The following is a 17,666-nucleotide window of genomic DNA, read 5'->3' on the forward strand; positions in this document are numbered from 1 at the left end:
TAAAGAATATTCAACATTTGTTATCAGTACCCAGATAAATCCCTACAAGATCAGAGAACCTCATCATTTTCCAGAGATTTGAAATAGTGTTTAATCCTGTAGACAAATAATTTTAGGGAAAAAAAATCTTCCGGTATAGGACATGAGGGAACTTGTCAATTGGCAACTCTTCAATTTTTCATGCATTGTTTTTGACATTTCTATCTTGACAATATATTGATCTGATTCTCTGCTTTACTGTCTCCCCTACAAGCCCAACTAAGATTAACAGATTACGATAAGTATTTTTACTTTCAGGAACCAGGATATTGGAAAGCTGACTGAATTTTTGAAGACCTGACAACTAACAGAAGTCATTGTCTGACTAGAATATAGCAGAGGTTCACTAACATATTTATACCAGCTGATTTATCATTTAGTTGTTGGATGGTTTTCTCTCCCCCACATCAATCTACTATCATCATTTTGTAGATAATAAATGATCCATAAGGTATGTAGAAGAGTCAGCTGTGTAGTAGGAGGGGGGACCATGGCGACTCCCTGCCATCAGGTTCTCTCACACCTGCCACAGGTACGATCAATACCTGTAATTGTGTATGCTTTTTTTTTTTTCTAATTGCCCATGGTCTATTTACACAGTTATACCTTATACTAATCAATATGGAGAATAATGGACTCGGCAACATGTTTAAGTTTTTAATCCTGGTAAAACAGTCTGTACAATGCAGAGATAATACTTCATGTTTGGTTGTATCATATTTCATTCCTTTCTCATTTGACTGATTCAATAAAATTCAGTCGACTGGACATCAAAAGATGTATAATGAGAAATCCTCACAGTCACTCTACATATGGCAGCTGCTACACTATTTAGGGTACGACTGTTCTTGTATTCAAAATTCAATAATCAATGAACTGTGTAGCATGCTGAATTAATTACAATTGAAATTCATTATTTCAAAACATTAGTTATTGAACAGTCTTATGACATCTTGGGTTCAATGTTTATGAAAAACATGAAATATCTGCCTGCATTACATTTATGTACTGTATTAGAGAGGTTACATCATCAGGTCATTCGAAACTGCCAAGTATTGGATTTGTAACAGGAAACTATTAGATATTACTGGACACCCATTGATTCAGCTTTCATTAACGGCTATCACCTTTAATCAGCAGTATTTATGGCCTACAGGACATAATTGGTCTGGGCCATTATCGTTGGAACATGTCCAGTGTCCAATGACCACAGATGTTTGTTTGTGATCAGATAAATGTCCAGTACAGCTCTGGCCAATATAGTGGACTGGACTGACCACCAGTCTGACAACTGGACTGGATGGTATGAAATATTGATGTGTTCAGCTTACAGGCAAACACAGCAATGATTACAAATGTAAATTTTTAAAACACGTTTTTAATCCCCAAATTATGTTTCCTCCATGAAGCTGTTTAGACTTTTAAAATGAAACTTTTATGTAAAAAGAACAAAAGAAAAAAATTGTAATCATGTTTCATTCCATAAGTTATCTTGACTTTAAAAGACGTGATGACTGGACATTCATGAAAATTCACTACGACCAAAACAGACAACATCTAAAACTGTTCAAGTGTATTTCTTTAGGAATCACAAAGTTTTGTCATGCAAAATTTTTGTGTATTATCAATATTGATAGAGAAACTTTAACAAAATATCAAAATACCTGAAAGAAAAGAGGGAAAAAATGCCTTTGAATATACACATATTTGGTAAATAAATACAGACATTTAAGTACAAAATAGATAAGAAATTCAAAAGCCAACAGTAAAATTTAAAAGAGGATATTTGAGGTGTTTTAAAACTACAAGCAGGTAGGCAGCATGCTTGTTAGAAATAAGGATGCATATAAAATGACAGCCTTCCACTAGACACGAGAACAACAGATAAGACAGCCACTGACTAGATATGTGCACAAAGTCATTATTAAGACAGCCTCTCATTAGACAGTCACTAAGACATATGAGCAAAGTCATAACACATTCTCCTACTAGACATGTTAACAAAGTCATAAGAGAGCCTCTCAGTAGACATGTGAACAATGTTATAACAGCCTTCACTAGACACATGAACAATGTCAAGAAAACGTCTTACTAGACATGTCAAGTCTATTGTTAGACTTGTAAATGAAGGACGGCATGAATCAGGTAGGTACATGCAGGTCTAATACCCGTGACAGGAAGTACATCTTATGGAATCTCCCAGATAGCTATATAAAATATCAATATATATGGCTAAGATGAAGAAACATCCAAGTAGCTGGAGGATCTATAATAATCTATCAAGTACTAAGACACCTGGGTAACTGGTAAGGTCAACCATAACCACAACCTATTACAACGACAGATGGGCAACTACAAATCTCCAATAACCCATTACCACAAAAGATTGGTTACCACAAATCTCCAATAACCCATTACCACAAAAGATTGGTTACCACAAATCTATAATAACCCATGATTGAAACAGAAGACAGATAGGTAGCTTGCTAATCTCCAATAACCCACTATTACCAGATTGGTAACTTGCTAATCATGGGTAACTTGCTAATCTCCAATAACCCACTATTACCACAGATTGGTAACTTGCTAATCATGGGTAACTTGCTAATCTACAATAACCCACTACTACTACAAATAGGTAACTTGTTAATCTCCAATAACCCACTACTGCTACAAATAGGTAACTTGCTAATCTCCAATAACCCATTAAAACCACTGATCTACAAGTATAACAATCTTATGATCATAATTATACTATATTACAGATATATATCTACCAAATTTTATAAGATTTTAATAAACAATTCTCACAGCTGAGGAGAGCCAGACCACAACATAAATTCAAGGTTACATGTACAGGCTATATCCTGTTTAGGTCTCAACATGAAATGTATATAAGAATAAGAACTAACTTTTGCATATTACGAAATACGCGGATCCTAAAATCCATACATTGTATAGTTCACAAGCGTTGTTTACTATTGTCAAAACCGGTATAGGGAGTTACTTCTATTTTTATGTTAGGATCATGTATCACACATTATAGTAAGAATTAAGGGTATCTTGTGCCATCAGAGTAGCTTTTATCTCATGTGAATACTTGTGACATGAGATGAGGAAAAGTTGGTATCAAGATTCAGGTAAATAATCCCATATTTCATTTCCCTGTTTCTCATCTGAGTTTTTAAAATTTTGCCTCTTTAAGCATCCTTGACAAAACCTGGAAGGACTATCTATATATAGAAGGCAGGTGCTTGTTCTTTTCTATATTGCTTTGTCACCTTGAATGCTATCCTAATCATATTTTTTTTTTCAAATTTCACAAGCTAACTGATAATCTGTGAAAGTTAATTTTGTAGTTTTAGCCTGATTTCCTTCCAGTAGCCCTCATTTATTAGTCTTGAATGCTTTCCTAAAATATCAAGTTCACTAACTTATAGCAGTATAAATGTTAATCTGACCGCCCTCCTTTTTGACACTAAAGAGTATCAATAAGTTACACTACTGTAGTTATGCCTGCTATGCGTAATTATCCCATGATGACCTTTCTATCTACGTTCTGTCACTATCAACTCTTCACATTTCCTCTCCGTTTAACAGTTTTGATCAGCTATCCTACATCAGTTAAGTATCAGTATGCGTCTGTATATATTTATTGACCCTCTAACCAAACAATATATATTCCCAGGAAAAACTCTCCCTTAGAAGGACTGTACAAGGCATATCTATGCCCTGTGTGTCCGGCCATGGATGGGTATGATAATAATGCTATGACACATTTCCTGAATTTATCAGTCCTCAACACTTGCTGCGATTTCCTTCCTCTCCCCGTTATTCCTAACACACGACAACAAGCAGATTATATACACACATACAAACCACTTCAAATCACAACTTTTATTTACCCAGAGTTGAATTTGTTTGTTACTGATAGCATCTATTATTCCTTCTTATAATCTTCCCAAAGACTATAATATTGAACAAACTAACGAAATAGTGAACAGAAATGTTTACAGATTTTCTCAGAACTTAGAATGAGAACTCTTTTTAATGTTTTTCCTGTGATCACACTAAACTCTGAAATAGCTTATCTCTTATTTTTCCACAATTCACTCCTCAAGGAGTTCATTACTTTAGCTGTGATAACTCGTTCCTCACCCTTCCCTAAAAACTCCCTCCCAGTAAATCGATGAAGACCTTTTACCTTCATGTTGAAATCATCAATTCTAATATGTTGGATACGACTGGAGACGGGCCTTGCTGGTGTCTTGTCTACCTGTATTTTGAAGTTTAGGAGAATCAATATTTCTGTGGGATTTAGACCCTTATCAGTATTGATTGTATGGGGACTCTCTCCTACTCAATGTGGGTATGTCACTGGCTATAACAGATCAGGTTATTGCTTCGCACCCCGTACCCGTCTATCCTTACCCGGAGATAGACAATGGCCCTTGATCCCTCCGCCTGACACGCCATATATCAGTTCTAAATCTTTCTTTGAACGTGCGATAAACTCTGATATAAAAATCTATGGCAAAAAATCAATCTCCAATTTAAGTCAATTTTGTTTTGCAACTTTACAATGGACATTCATGTATGAACAGCAGTGTAAGGGTGTTAAATACTTGTGAGATTTGTACGTTTGAAGGTGCCTAACTGCCTGGGTATCACTTTCCATGGGAAGGTAGAAATATACTCGTAAATTAAGATCAACTCAGTCAACTGAACAGTCATTGTAAAGCCAACCAACACCAAAAGTACAAATCTCTTGTTCAATAAAACAAGTGAAATATTATGTAACAAGGACAATAAAAATACCAGATAAGATATAAACAATTACTTAGAGACGGGTCATTCTGAGGACTATCTTAGGATATCAATAGTTACATGTCCCCCCTCCCCCCTTCCCATTTTACAGAAAGTAATCATAATGTACATGACATATTGTTTTTTGGCTATACACTGCTCTAATCCTATATAAGTATAATCTAACCCAGATTTAGATTTACTCTCGCTCTCCATCAATGTTTATGAGGTATGCTCATCATTTTGTTGTTTTAACCATGAAGATTGTTAAAGTTTATGTTACGTTATAAGTTCTCAGTTGAATAAGAATTATCAATCAATAGTCAAATTCCCTCAACAGCAATTGGCCAGAATTTTCAATCAAATGCAAATTTTTACTGATTTGCTGATGACAATGAAGGTTATATCGGACCATACATGTTCCACCTGTATGCTTAGAAAATCACACGTGTCTTGGATACAATCAATATGAGATATTTTTGTTATCCACAAATGTAAAATTTCAAATCATTTTCAGCCACTAAATTGTATGCTACTTAATTCAGAACGCACAATTTTTTTTTTTGCCTGCCAGAGAAGAAGAAACAATTGGATTTATGCTATAAAATATGAAACTGAATACACACATGGGACCATTTGCACCATGTTCTTAATGGACTGTAGTAGCTGCATTAGAGTCTGGGGAGAAGGCTTTAAACCAATATCAAAACTCATCTTCTCTTACTAGGCTTTATATGGGGAATAAGTTATATCGCTCATTTTGTAAATCTATGAAACGTCTAAGTAGAGTTTGTGGTTGCCAGAATGTGTGTTACCTAATCATCACAGTGATTAGTGGTAGTAGTCTAATCAAAGCTTCGATTCATCAGTATCACAACGGCTGTCTCTGATTGGCTCACTTCTACAAGGTACCAAATCGTCCTGTCGAGTTGTGTTGTGATAATTACGAAATCACTTTCAAGCCATGAAGGTCAATCAGTGAGATCAATTTCCGTGATAGATCCGGGCTTTTTATGACCAAAATGACATCTCAACACTAACAATCCAAATTCTGACTAGACGCTAGTTCAATTACACTGACAAAAGCACTGGCACTTTTAACTACCATCAAACGAGATATGATCGCTGTTCATCTGACCGTAAACAGAAAGGCTCATGAATTTCTTACAATGATATAAATACCATAATAACGCCACATGTGTAGCACGAACGAGAACCAACTGCCATTCAAACCATAACCAATTACATACTATTTAACACAGTATCAAGTGAGATAAATGTTCTAATTGATGTGTCGTTACAAGATTAAGAATATCTATAAAGTTCAACCAACAAGTGTGGATATAGCTGTACCCACAAGATTAAACCTGTTGAATAAGCTGTATAAGACTGAGAGTTTGGACAAATGAGTAGATTCAAATAAACTCTGACACCACAATGATATAGGGAAAAGTCATAGGGACAACATTACACAAAAGTGTCGGTCAACATTAGCCAGACTAAAGCTCGCAAATCATACCCAACAGCCCACAAAAGTAAATATTTCCTGTTCGACTTTGTACTTACAAAGGAGATCAGGAATTGGTAACCATGACAATAAAATGGAAGAATACATATAGCAGTCCTATAACAATGAATCGGTCCAATGTTTACCTAGCCGAGTGCTTTCAAAGTCTACACACTTATAGAAATGGGTTTTAATTACACTTCCACTAATGGCAATTCTTAACAGGCTAACAAAGGCCTGAGTTAATGCCTTAGGTCATCACTATGTATTGTCCGTTTTTCACCTTTCACTAGTCTTCAATGTCCACTATTGTTCTCCTATAGCCTTTATCATAACAAACTTGAGGTGAGACATCGGCCTGTAGGTATATTGTTCCATCCGTTAGCCAACAAAACATATCCTTATCAGATTCTATAGAACTGTAACAAGTATAGCAAGTTTATAGATACAAATACATGTTCATCAAACAAAGTTTTGCATTAAAAAGTTTTTTCAGAATAAATTGCCGAATGTCTATAATTGGTCCGTACTGGTTCTGGTCTTTACAATACTGTTTCCTTTAAAACTCTAATTACGAAACAGGTCTACCTAACCACACCAATTAGGAATCCTGATTAGTTATTCATGTGGACACACGAATACCTCAGTAATTATAAAATACTTCAAGGCAACAGAAATAGATCACCTGCCGAATTTTAACGTAACATGAACCAGATCAATGTCAGAAACTCAAGTCCACCATAATTATATATTTCAACAGAAACTATCAAAAGGTAAATGTACAAGATAAGAAGCCTTTAAAAATAAGTTTGAATTCATGAATACCGTAAGAAAAAGAAAAGGAAACCACGGTCATATTACTGAAACCTTGACAATTTCCCTGTCTGCATACTGAACACTGAGGATATAGTCGTACAGGACGATAGAGGGCCAAGGTCAAACCCCCACAACACTCACTTGTAATGAATTACCATGCCAATTGTCGTATTATTTAGTGTTGAAGCAGGCAAATCGTCAATAGCCTATTTGATATTATCTCTCCCATTCCAAGCCACAAGAGAGCTCCAAATTCAATATAGAATTCATCATGTCGGGACACCCCTTCAATCTGTCCATGTTTACTATATAAAAAGGTAGAACGGCTGAATAATATTTAACAGAATAGGGAAAAAAGAAACCGCACAACCATGAAACAGATAGAAAACTCTACTTACCAGCTGTTTAGAAAGGATGAATAAATAAACGAGACAGGTTTTTAAATGTACCCCAAGCATTAAAATATTAACCTAACAGGATGTTTAACAGTTAAGATCATCGAGCATTAAAAGTTATAATGAAATCATATAATAGAACCTTCTGACAGACAAATCGGATCCATTAAAGTTTTACACCCATAAAATACATTAAAACATGCTTCAGAACAACATATAAATCAATTTCCTACAATTCAAACAAAACGGTGTGTTGTTGGTACATTAAGTAAAAGGATGGGGAGCCTGGCCGATTGTCCCGCATTATACAAAACTTATATCTGTAGAGTGTAGCATAATCACTACAGTAAACCAGTATGTGTACTTCATAAAATAAATATTCAAACAAACCAGTAGGACTGAAAAATAAATTTATACGATCTACCAGCATATGTCGGTCCTATATAAAACAGTGTATCCAACTTATACACAGATATCCATTAAAAGTATATACAATTCCGCCATAACTTCGCACACAAAAACAATACTATATCATGGTTGTGTAAATATCATGGCTGGTTGAACACACCATGTAAAGCACATGTTGCACACGACGAGTCAGCCACCGTATCCATTAGCTTACCTTTCTGGAGATAGTGATAGGAATGTGTTGCGGAGCGACTGGGGCGGCAGGGCCAGGTGCTTGTAAGAGAAGTTGCTCGCTGATAGGAATCTGGACGGGGCTGGGCGCTGCTGATATGGTGTGGTGGGGAGATGGAGTGAAGCTGGGTGTGGCCGGCGGGGCTACAGCTGCTGTCGGAGTATGTGTCCCTGGATAGGTGTAATAACAAACGTACATAGTGTGTCACATTAATTCATTATTGCCGCCCGGCCAAGGTAGCTAACTATAGTGTAGCGTGGCGCACTGTGGTGGTGTTGTCTGTCCGTGTTGGTCAAACTGTTGTAGTAGAGTACTCCTCTTTCCACCTGATGCAGAACAGATAGGCCCAATTGTACTACTGAGAGTGTTTAAAAGGCCCTGACTCACACTCACTTCCTACTCAACTCCTATGTACTTGGCCAACCTGAATGTCACAGGCCTAATAGCCTACAGGCTGTTCTATTGAGCGACCACACTCCCGCTGAACCAATCATGTACAGCATACCACAACTTCATATTAAAAGCTTTCAATTTGTACAAATATTGACACATATAGTCCTGCCATGACAAATTCTACACAAAACAAACAGCCACGTGACAGCACTGTCTAAATACCCGATACTCAGGTAGGGTATAAAAAGGAAGGTAATTCTAGATAAAGGTACAATAAAAAAAAATTCCACATTTATTAATCTAGACAATGTACCCCAAGGGAATTATGATAGTACAAACAGATGATGGCCATTGTACGAGAGTATATTTGATTGGCCAAATAGATAGATATATATACCCGAGCTCTACTCTGACCATATCAAGTGACAAAGAGCCCCTATCATCCTCTAATTTCTCTACAGCTTTCATTAGTTGTAAAGCAAGTAAATATTGGCAATCAATAAGGTATAGGCTGTTGTCTCATACAACACTGTCATCAACGTATATATCCCTCACTAAAGGTAACATACACATGTCCACCGTCACCAAAGCTCTGCAAGCAGACGGCCAGCAAACGAGGATATTTCAGCACCACAAGTGCTATACAAATGGCCACAATTGTCTGCTAATAGGAAATGATCTTTTCTTCAAGGTGTTAAAATCCCGAAACAGATCACATATCATGAAGCAATTTTAATCAAGTTTATAAAATAACTCTAGACAAAACAAAACTAACAAAATTAAAATGACATAATGTGAACTGCTGGAATACCGTTCTGAGATTTAGAATTGGATCCATGACATTAAAAAATTCTATTATAACACATGATAACTTCATTAAAGGCCAAGCATTTCTCTATGGGAACTGAACAAATTTTCAGGGTCCCCTCAACCCCCTCCTCCATTCTTCTTTGAAATAGCAACAGATTTTAAATTTTTTAATTTTTTTTTTTTCTTTAAATTTCGATTATTACTTTATATCAAGTAAGCCAATTTTAGTTAAATTCACTGGTAGCTAAACACAGTAAAAATTTTGTAATCATGGTCATAGTGATAATTGATCAGCAAAATAATTGCTTATAAACTTGTATTATTAATACATATATCATAATATTGTTATATAAATACAAACTGTATTCCCAATCATCCTAATAATATTATTACTCTTCTTATATAATCTACCACAAATCAATGCTTGAACCATGTGTACCAAAGAAGTTTGCTTGACAGAAAAAAAAATGTTAAAGGGTCCAAAACCCCAGGGATACCAACTAAAATTTTTGAAATTTAACTACAATTTATGTTTGATCTTATAAATCTTCAAGAAGTTAATCAGTTTCAGCAACAGCATATTAACATATTTTTTTTTCTGTTGAATTTCTTCAGAGCTTTACCTCTTCCCCAAAACAAACACACTAAAAAATTGTTTTTTCTTGAAAAATAAAAATGATTTTCTGATGACACGAGTCTATCTGCATTAATTTGGTCATCATTGTAAAATTATATACAGTTCACTAGGATATCAAATCAGCATAGCATTGCAAACAGATCTTAGACATCTCTTTTGTGACATCATATTTTTGTTTCAGTTGATTTTTTTATTCCCTTTTCATTGAGATATGACAAGTTCATCCAATCAGACAGCTGCATGCAAGCAACAGAAAAATAATTCTATTCCAAATAATAACATTTCCATTTCAATGCAGTGTTGAAATAAGATGGTATCCTATGACAAACGTCCACAATCAGTTACAGTGTGTGATCAGCTTAATTACACCAGCTTCATTAATTATATCACACAAACCTCTGTATAGATTTATTCAGAATTTGCATATTACAGTTATCTGCACTTGCGGGTAGGTATTGATTGTGACGTCATGTGTTTGCGAGGTTAACGCCATACGTTTCAGAGAAAACGACGTGAACTGCGCTCACAAAATAATGACGTAACAATCGATACCTATCCACAAGGGAGCTAACTCTGTAATATGCAAAGACTGAATATGTCAATTCATTTTGAAATCATCCATATGAATGGTTTTAGGTAAACCTTGTTTAAAACTTATAAAATATGCTTTTTTTAGTCTCAGGATCAAAACAATGCACACAAAAATTTAGGTACAGTGACACTATTTCTAATTTGTATTGTAACGGTTCTGGATCAAGTCATCACCAGCGACCTGAGATAGCACAATTGGTACAGCTATTGTTAAGAGGGTCCCAGGTTCAAATCTTGGTCTGGCCGCACATTTAAAAGAAAATTTCTTACTATACATTTAGTACCTGTAACTAAGCCAAACGCTTTACAGGGGATACTTGAACCTGGGTCGCTTGTAGAGTCTTCAGGGCGAAGACAAAAAAGAGAGGGTAGAGTGTAACGGTTTTGGATAAGGTCGAGCACTGGCGATCAGGTAGCTCAACTGGTAGAGCACTCTGGCTAGTAATTGGAGGGTCCTAGTTTCAAATCCCAGTGTGGATGTACATTTTTCTGCTCCTACTAAAATATGTGATGACCATACATTATGAGTCAAACACTATTTCAAGTTTGAGGTTGACTGTCTTTTGTTGGTACCAGCAAACAATATGCTATACGCTCCTGTTTTCTGTACGATTACCATATTTTCCCTAATGAGGACGCCGGGCGCGGGTAAATAGCCTAGGGGGGTGCCGTTTTTTGAGACCATTATTAGATGTTTTTTTTCTGAAACAGACTATAGTCATCTTGCTTTAAGTTTAGTATTTTTCTGAAACTTACTATAACCAACTTAAGTTTTAAGTCAAATAAGTATTGAAATTTTATAATTATGAAGAAAAGTAAGCACCAGAAGTATTAAACATAGGTTAAATATGTCGGTTTCACGGAATTTTTGCATTTCATGCTGGCCTGTTTGTTTACCATACCTACTTTCGTTTTGTTGCAGATGGGAATTGCCGACAAGAGCATACAATATAATGCTTAGAAATTATAGCATTCCTGTTATTTAGGAACCTTTATCATAGATATACAGTATTCATAAAACCTGTATAGACATCGCTAAAACGTTTTTGCCAGTTAGTCTTCATCCATACACGTATGTTGGGCATTCAAGTGACAAGTTTTATTTTGAACATGGCGTTCTCGCTGTTTCTATGTGTATAAACACTTGGCAAAGATGTCCTAAGTTGTCCAATGCAATAAATTTAGTACTTATACAAGCTGATCGGATGTCTGTTAAGCATCAGATTGATGTGAAACAGTATTTCTTAGCGTCTGCAAAGACAAATCATCACAATCTGGCGCAAAAATTGTATGAAATTAGTTGATTTTTTTTCAGCAAAAAACGTGGGGGCGCCCTTATTGGAGGAGGCGCTCTTGAAGGGAAAATACGGTATATAGCAAAAAATTTCACTGCGACAAACTCTAATTTTAATCATGGTAAACTTCTAGTTAATGAGGATTTACTATGTTATATACAAGTTATTCTTTTTTTAACTGACAGCTAATATGTAGTACAATTTTACAGCAATCGATAATGGAAGTAGAACAAAGGACATCAAGAGAATAACACGAGACCTTGAACAAACACTACATCTAAAACAGTTTTGATTATCGTCAGTGAAAGGTCCTAATGAAGAAGTTATCAGAAAAAAAAGAACAAACAAAATCAGTGACATCCCTTAATGCTGCAATCACATGATCAAACAATCAGCTTCTAAGACGTGGAAATATTGCCGAGATTCATTTACATGTTTCCATGGTATTTTATTTGAAATTCATTTCAATACCAGAATAAACCAGTGACATTTGTATTTTCTGTGTCACTGCTTCTCTGTGGAGTAGCAGAAAGTGGTTTTTATGCTGTTTTATTTTGCATACACAGGCTCCAATCATTTTCCAGCTGCGGTAGTGTCCGTTCTACCATGGACGTCATTCCATCACAGTACCTGGCTGTCTTTGATGTGTCTGGATCGGTGGACTGTGAAACATCCAAACCCAGTTACAGCTTCAGTTCCACATACTGCTTTCTCCTTGACATAACACATCATGTACAAGTGCCAGACTGGGGGAGCCATCATTAATCTAGGATAAATACTCAACTGAACATGTTATAAGGATCAATAGAATTCAAGCGCCTTGTTCTCAGGACTTTCACCTAATGAAGTAGTCTTGTCGCTATTCAATTAATCTCTAGCGCTGTCTACCTTTCATCATCACAAAAACACTATGAAACATCAGTCACCACTTGTTAATTTTACAATAAAAAGCTTTGTTTAAACATTCATCTCAATGGTGATTACCCTCTATATTAGATCCCAAAGGCGCCTCCACCATTCAATTATCAATCCAATCAAATACTGATCTTTTCACTGTCATTCCCATTTCTTCTTCTTTAGCATCCAAACATTGGATATTTTGTTTCCCTGTCAGTATCAGAATTAATGACGCTCAACAAATGATTGTTGGCTTCAAAGCTTACTTTCTTTTTTAATTCAAAAAGTAACCAACAGAAATGCAATGATTTTAACAATACTGCATTACTGAAGCTGTACCTTCACTTAATTTTGATATTGGCTGACTTGTGACCTAGACTGAATTTTGATATTGGTTGACTTTTGACCTAGACTGAATTTTGATATTGGTTGACTTGTGACCTTGGCTGAATTTTTATATTGCTTGTCTTGTGACCTTGGTTGGCTCTTGAACATGGCTGAATTTTGATCTTAGTTGACGTTTGACCTTTGATTAACTTTTTGATATTGATTAGCTTTTGAATGTTTTTTTTTAGAGAATTGCATCATTTCACAGGTTATATATAGCCTGAGAGATAGCACCAAGTGTATATATATTGATTAGCTTTTGAATGTTTTTTTTAGAGAATTGCATCATTTCACAGGTTATATATAGCCTGAGAGATAGCACCAAGTGTATATGTACCCTTTCCTGACTACACCTGTCCCAGTACAGAGGTACCAGATCACAACATGTTCAAATTGTCAAGGTTTTGATAAATGATGCTGGAACATCTTTAAGCCAGCAGTTGTTAGGATGCTAATATGATTTTTGGTCTGTGTGGCCTGGTGGTATCAATCATCTGTCTACATTGACCGACAGAGTTCTGACCTCAGACACTGGTCCATCCTCTCCTCCTTCTATAATCAGTTAGACACCAAAACCAGATATTCGTTATACAAGTCTTCATTTACAGTTCAAAAGTAAGGGACCAACATTATTACCTTTAGCATACTTCTGAAGGTTTGGAGACACTATGGCCTCTTACCTTAAGTCAAAGCCATAATGGCCATATCTTCATATACAATGTCTATAGTTGAAGAGTGATTGAATTTACTAAAGTACATGGATTAATATCATTGCATGCTAGTTTTTAAGTTTATATTCTTATTAAGTCTTATTTGTTTTATTAAACACATTTTTAAAGATGCTCCACTGCCGACAGAGCATAAATGATATTCATCATTTGAACAATAATTGGTGTTTAATCGTGTATATATATGCCTAATTAGCACAAAAATAATACAAAATAATTTACTTCGCCTTTGGTGCATGCGCAATCAGTACTTCATTCCATATAGGATATAGTGCCACGGAATTTTTTCGGGATGCAATTAATTATTTTTCATATTTTTAACTTGAAGTAAAATTAGAAGCTCAAACTTTTCAATGGTGGTAATGGTGTAAAGTAAGTAACTTTTGCAACTGAAGAAAAATACTAGATCGTCTGCTCCTGTTTTTGATAGTGAAAAAGTACCATTTGTCAGCTGTGGAGCATCTTTAAGGGTTATGTGAATGTTACAATCAGATTCAATTATTTAAGAACAAACAAGATCATATATTCAGTTTACTGATGTATAGACCAAAATCTGAAACAAGGGGAGGTAATAGGTGTACAATATAAAATCTGCAAAGATATGTATTGGCATTAGCTACAAACACTATGTGATGAGCTCATCAATGCCCCGTTTAAACTGTTTTGTTGGCATAGTCGATAGAAATGATTCAGTGTTTAGTGGGCGATTGATATCCAGAACTTCCACAGCTGTCGTATTGATCCCCTTATTTGTTTATACAAATCACAATCAATGAATTTACAAGTTTTGTTTTAGTCTACTTAAATTACACTTTACTCTAACTACGCATTACACAGCAGATCCATACCATGTCGAGGCTCACGATTTTGATTCTGAAGTACACAAGTATTAAACAAGATCTAGTTGTGACGGGTGTCGACACATAAAGTTTCCCCAATCTCCACAGAGCCAAATTTGACAAGAGTGATCTCCCCTGAATGATGACGTGACATTGTTTTACCGGTCAATAAATTTTATTTTCCAGAAGAAAAAATTATGCTTTTTGAAAAGTCATATCATTTAAAGTTAATATATTAGGCACAGCAATGCCTATTATTGTATTAGATTTAGGTACTCAACCATGTTCCTTTTTGTTTAATTTTGACAAATTGCATGCCATGGTTCCTGATCTGCAAAGGTTGCATATCTACAGGTCACCAAAAATGACCTCAAAATAGTTTTGTTACTTGTAACAGTAAGATCTCTGACTTAAAAATACAACAAAAATGAACTTGGACTTATACGGATTAGTGCTGAACTCCAAAAACAAGGAAGAAATTTGAAGCAGATTTTGGTTGTTGTTGATTTTTTGTATAATGATGGTTGAAAATTTAGAATCTGATTTAAACTACATATTGAAACAGATTCCAGGCAAATTGCACCAGTAGTTAAATATCTGTAAGCAGTTCAGTTTTGAACAATGAAAGACTGTGGCAGCTACCTTGGATGCTGGTTGGAAAAATTGAAACCGGTTGACACATCTGCAGGTCACTAGAAATTACCTCGCAAAATTTCATGGTGATCTGACTTACAGTTTTCGAGAAAACGATCGGACAAAGTCACGGCGGAAAAAGAACTAGAAGACCAAGAAGAATAAGAAACACAATAAGTTCCCTACTCCGTTGGGGGAACTTCAGTATTATTAGGTCCATCAATGATCATTTAAAATTTACCTTTTCTCGTAATCCTAAGGGCTGTGGCTATGAGAAGCTAGGAAACGGTGGTTATAGTAGTGTTGTGGTGGGATTATTTGGGTTTATTTTATTAAACGTACTATTAACAGCCAAGATCATGTATTAATATTAACAAGTGTTTGACGTACCATTAACAGCCAAGATCATTAACTAATGTTAACGAGTGTTTGACGTACCATTAACAGCCAAGGTCATTAACTAGTGTTAACAAGTGTTTGACGTACTATTAACAGCCAAGGTCATTAACTAGTGTTAACGAGCGTTTGACGTACTATTAACAGCCAAGGTTATTCATTAATATCAACGAGCATTTGACATTCCATTAACAGCCAAGGTCATTTATTAATATTAATGAGCTGTAGAAAGACAAGTACCCAGAGAAATGCCATTGATCTGTGGTCAGTGCCTGGCAACTGCCCCATGTGGAGTTCAAACCCACAACCCTGACTCTGCTTTCTCAAAACAAAAAGAGTAGACTTAAGACAAAAACCTTCAGTCATTTCATTATGTCACTGAATTTTTTTTACCTTACATATCGCAGGGTTCTTGCTGTTTCTTTAATACCAAGATCTCACTTTATTAATGCTACATAAATCTTAACTATCAACAGAAATATTTGCTATCCCCTTACCCAATTACGTATATATCAGGTAATATTGGTTGTAAAAATGGTAAAAATCCTAATCATTGAATGTTTCTGTGTGAACATGGCAAAATTTCAGTGCTATGAAACAAATTTTAAAGTTCACAATGAGGGAGCTAGAATGTCGTTGAGATTTACCTAGAAAGACCAACTCACTCACCAATCTGACTATATATCTTTGAGATTTACCTAGAAAGACCAACTCACTCACCAATTTGACTATACAGGAGTGTAACTTTAGACAGATTAGATACTGTCCATAACCTCTGACCCCGCAGAGGAGCTTCCCAGACAGTCAACATGTCCTAGGTGTGAACGCAAAACTAAGAAACACAACTGATTATCCACTTATACACTAGATTATATTATGGTTCGGTAATCTTCCATTTTGTTCTCGTCTGTATGTTGGTCTTTTCGGTGCTGCATGCTCCTTTGTAGTATGTAACAACTGATAAATCTGGTAAAGTACTTACATTGGATGACTCCAGGAGTTCATCTCATACAAACCTTGGTACGCCTCCTGAAGCAAATGTGTAATTTCTAATCCCTTAACGCATATTTATCTCAAGAAACATGTATTTTACATCATTCACTAATTTACAGAGCGAGGAGCAGGAAAGTAATTAATTATGGCAATTATTTGGCAATCGTAACTCCATAGTTTACTTCACGACCGCAAGAAAAGTGTTTGCTACATGAAGAGTAAATAAAATACAAAGTTATAATGTAATAATTCCCAGTCTGTGATTTCTAAAGAAAGGGCTATTCTTTACTGTATTATTTTTTAAATCCTTTAAATGTTTTGAGGTATATATTTAAGATAATATTTTTTTTAGATTATCCGCAGCAAGGTCAACCTTGTTTTGTTTCGACAATAATTTATCATCAGTGTCATGCTGAAGCTTCATTATCAATACATACATATCCTATTCAAGCATTTTATAGACACATACAATACACGGTTCATGCAATAATTCAAAACTCATTCAAATGCTCATATATAAGTGTTAACAATAAAGTGTGCAGTGGAAGCAGATCATTCCCAGAACACCCTGTCACAAAGGCAATGATACAAATTGCTACTTAGGACCCCTTTTTGTGAACTATCTAATTTGCCCAAATTATGTCTGTTCTCTCTGTGCTTAACAGATAGCAGAGGTAATGAGCTCATCTATAAAAACAAACAAACATAAGATTAGAGCCCGGCAAATAAGAAGACGATTTTGAAGATCATCGTAGAAATGGCCACTCCCTTATACACCAGTAAAGTTACTCAATATTCACTAACCTCGTTTTCAGAGACAGTCTGATAAGCATAGGACAAGAGTTTAGATGGATTTCATTTTGT

General features: G+C 35.4%; 1 protein-coding gene across 12 annotated transcripts in view; it reads right to left on the reverse strand.

Annotated features, from left to right (window-relative positions):
• LOC138325922 (polypyrimidine tract-binding protein 3-like) overlaps positions 1–17,666 on the reverse strand; it is a 111,409-nt gene that overhangs the window by 45,458 nt on the left and 48,285 nt on the right. For 2 of the 12 annotated variants that reach the window (XM_069271935.1, XM_069271933.1), the window contains exon 1: positions 8,186–8,732. The exons of 5 other annotated variants lie outside the window; for them this stretch is intronic. In XM_069271935.1, the coding sequence (XP_069128036.1) occupies positions 8,186–8,401 (216 nt within the window). In that variant the 5' untranslated portion in view covers positions 8,402–8,732. Of the gene's footprint in view, positions 1–4,243; positions 4,265–8,185; positions 8,733–17,666 lie in introns of those variants that run through there. 5 more of the 12 variants (XM_069271940.1, XM_069271934.1, XM_069271937.1 and 2 more) reach the window with 4 other exon arrangements.

The sequence above is a fragment of the Argopecten irradians genome, chromosome 6 (genome assembly GCF_041381155.1).
Source record: "Argopecten irradians isolate NY chromosome 6, Ai_NY, whole genome shotgun sequence".
Taxonomy (NCBI): domain Eukaryota; kingdom Metazoa; phylum Mollusca; class Bivalvia; order Pectinida; family Pectinidae; genus Argopecten; species Argopecten irradians.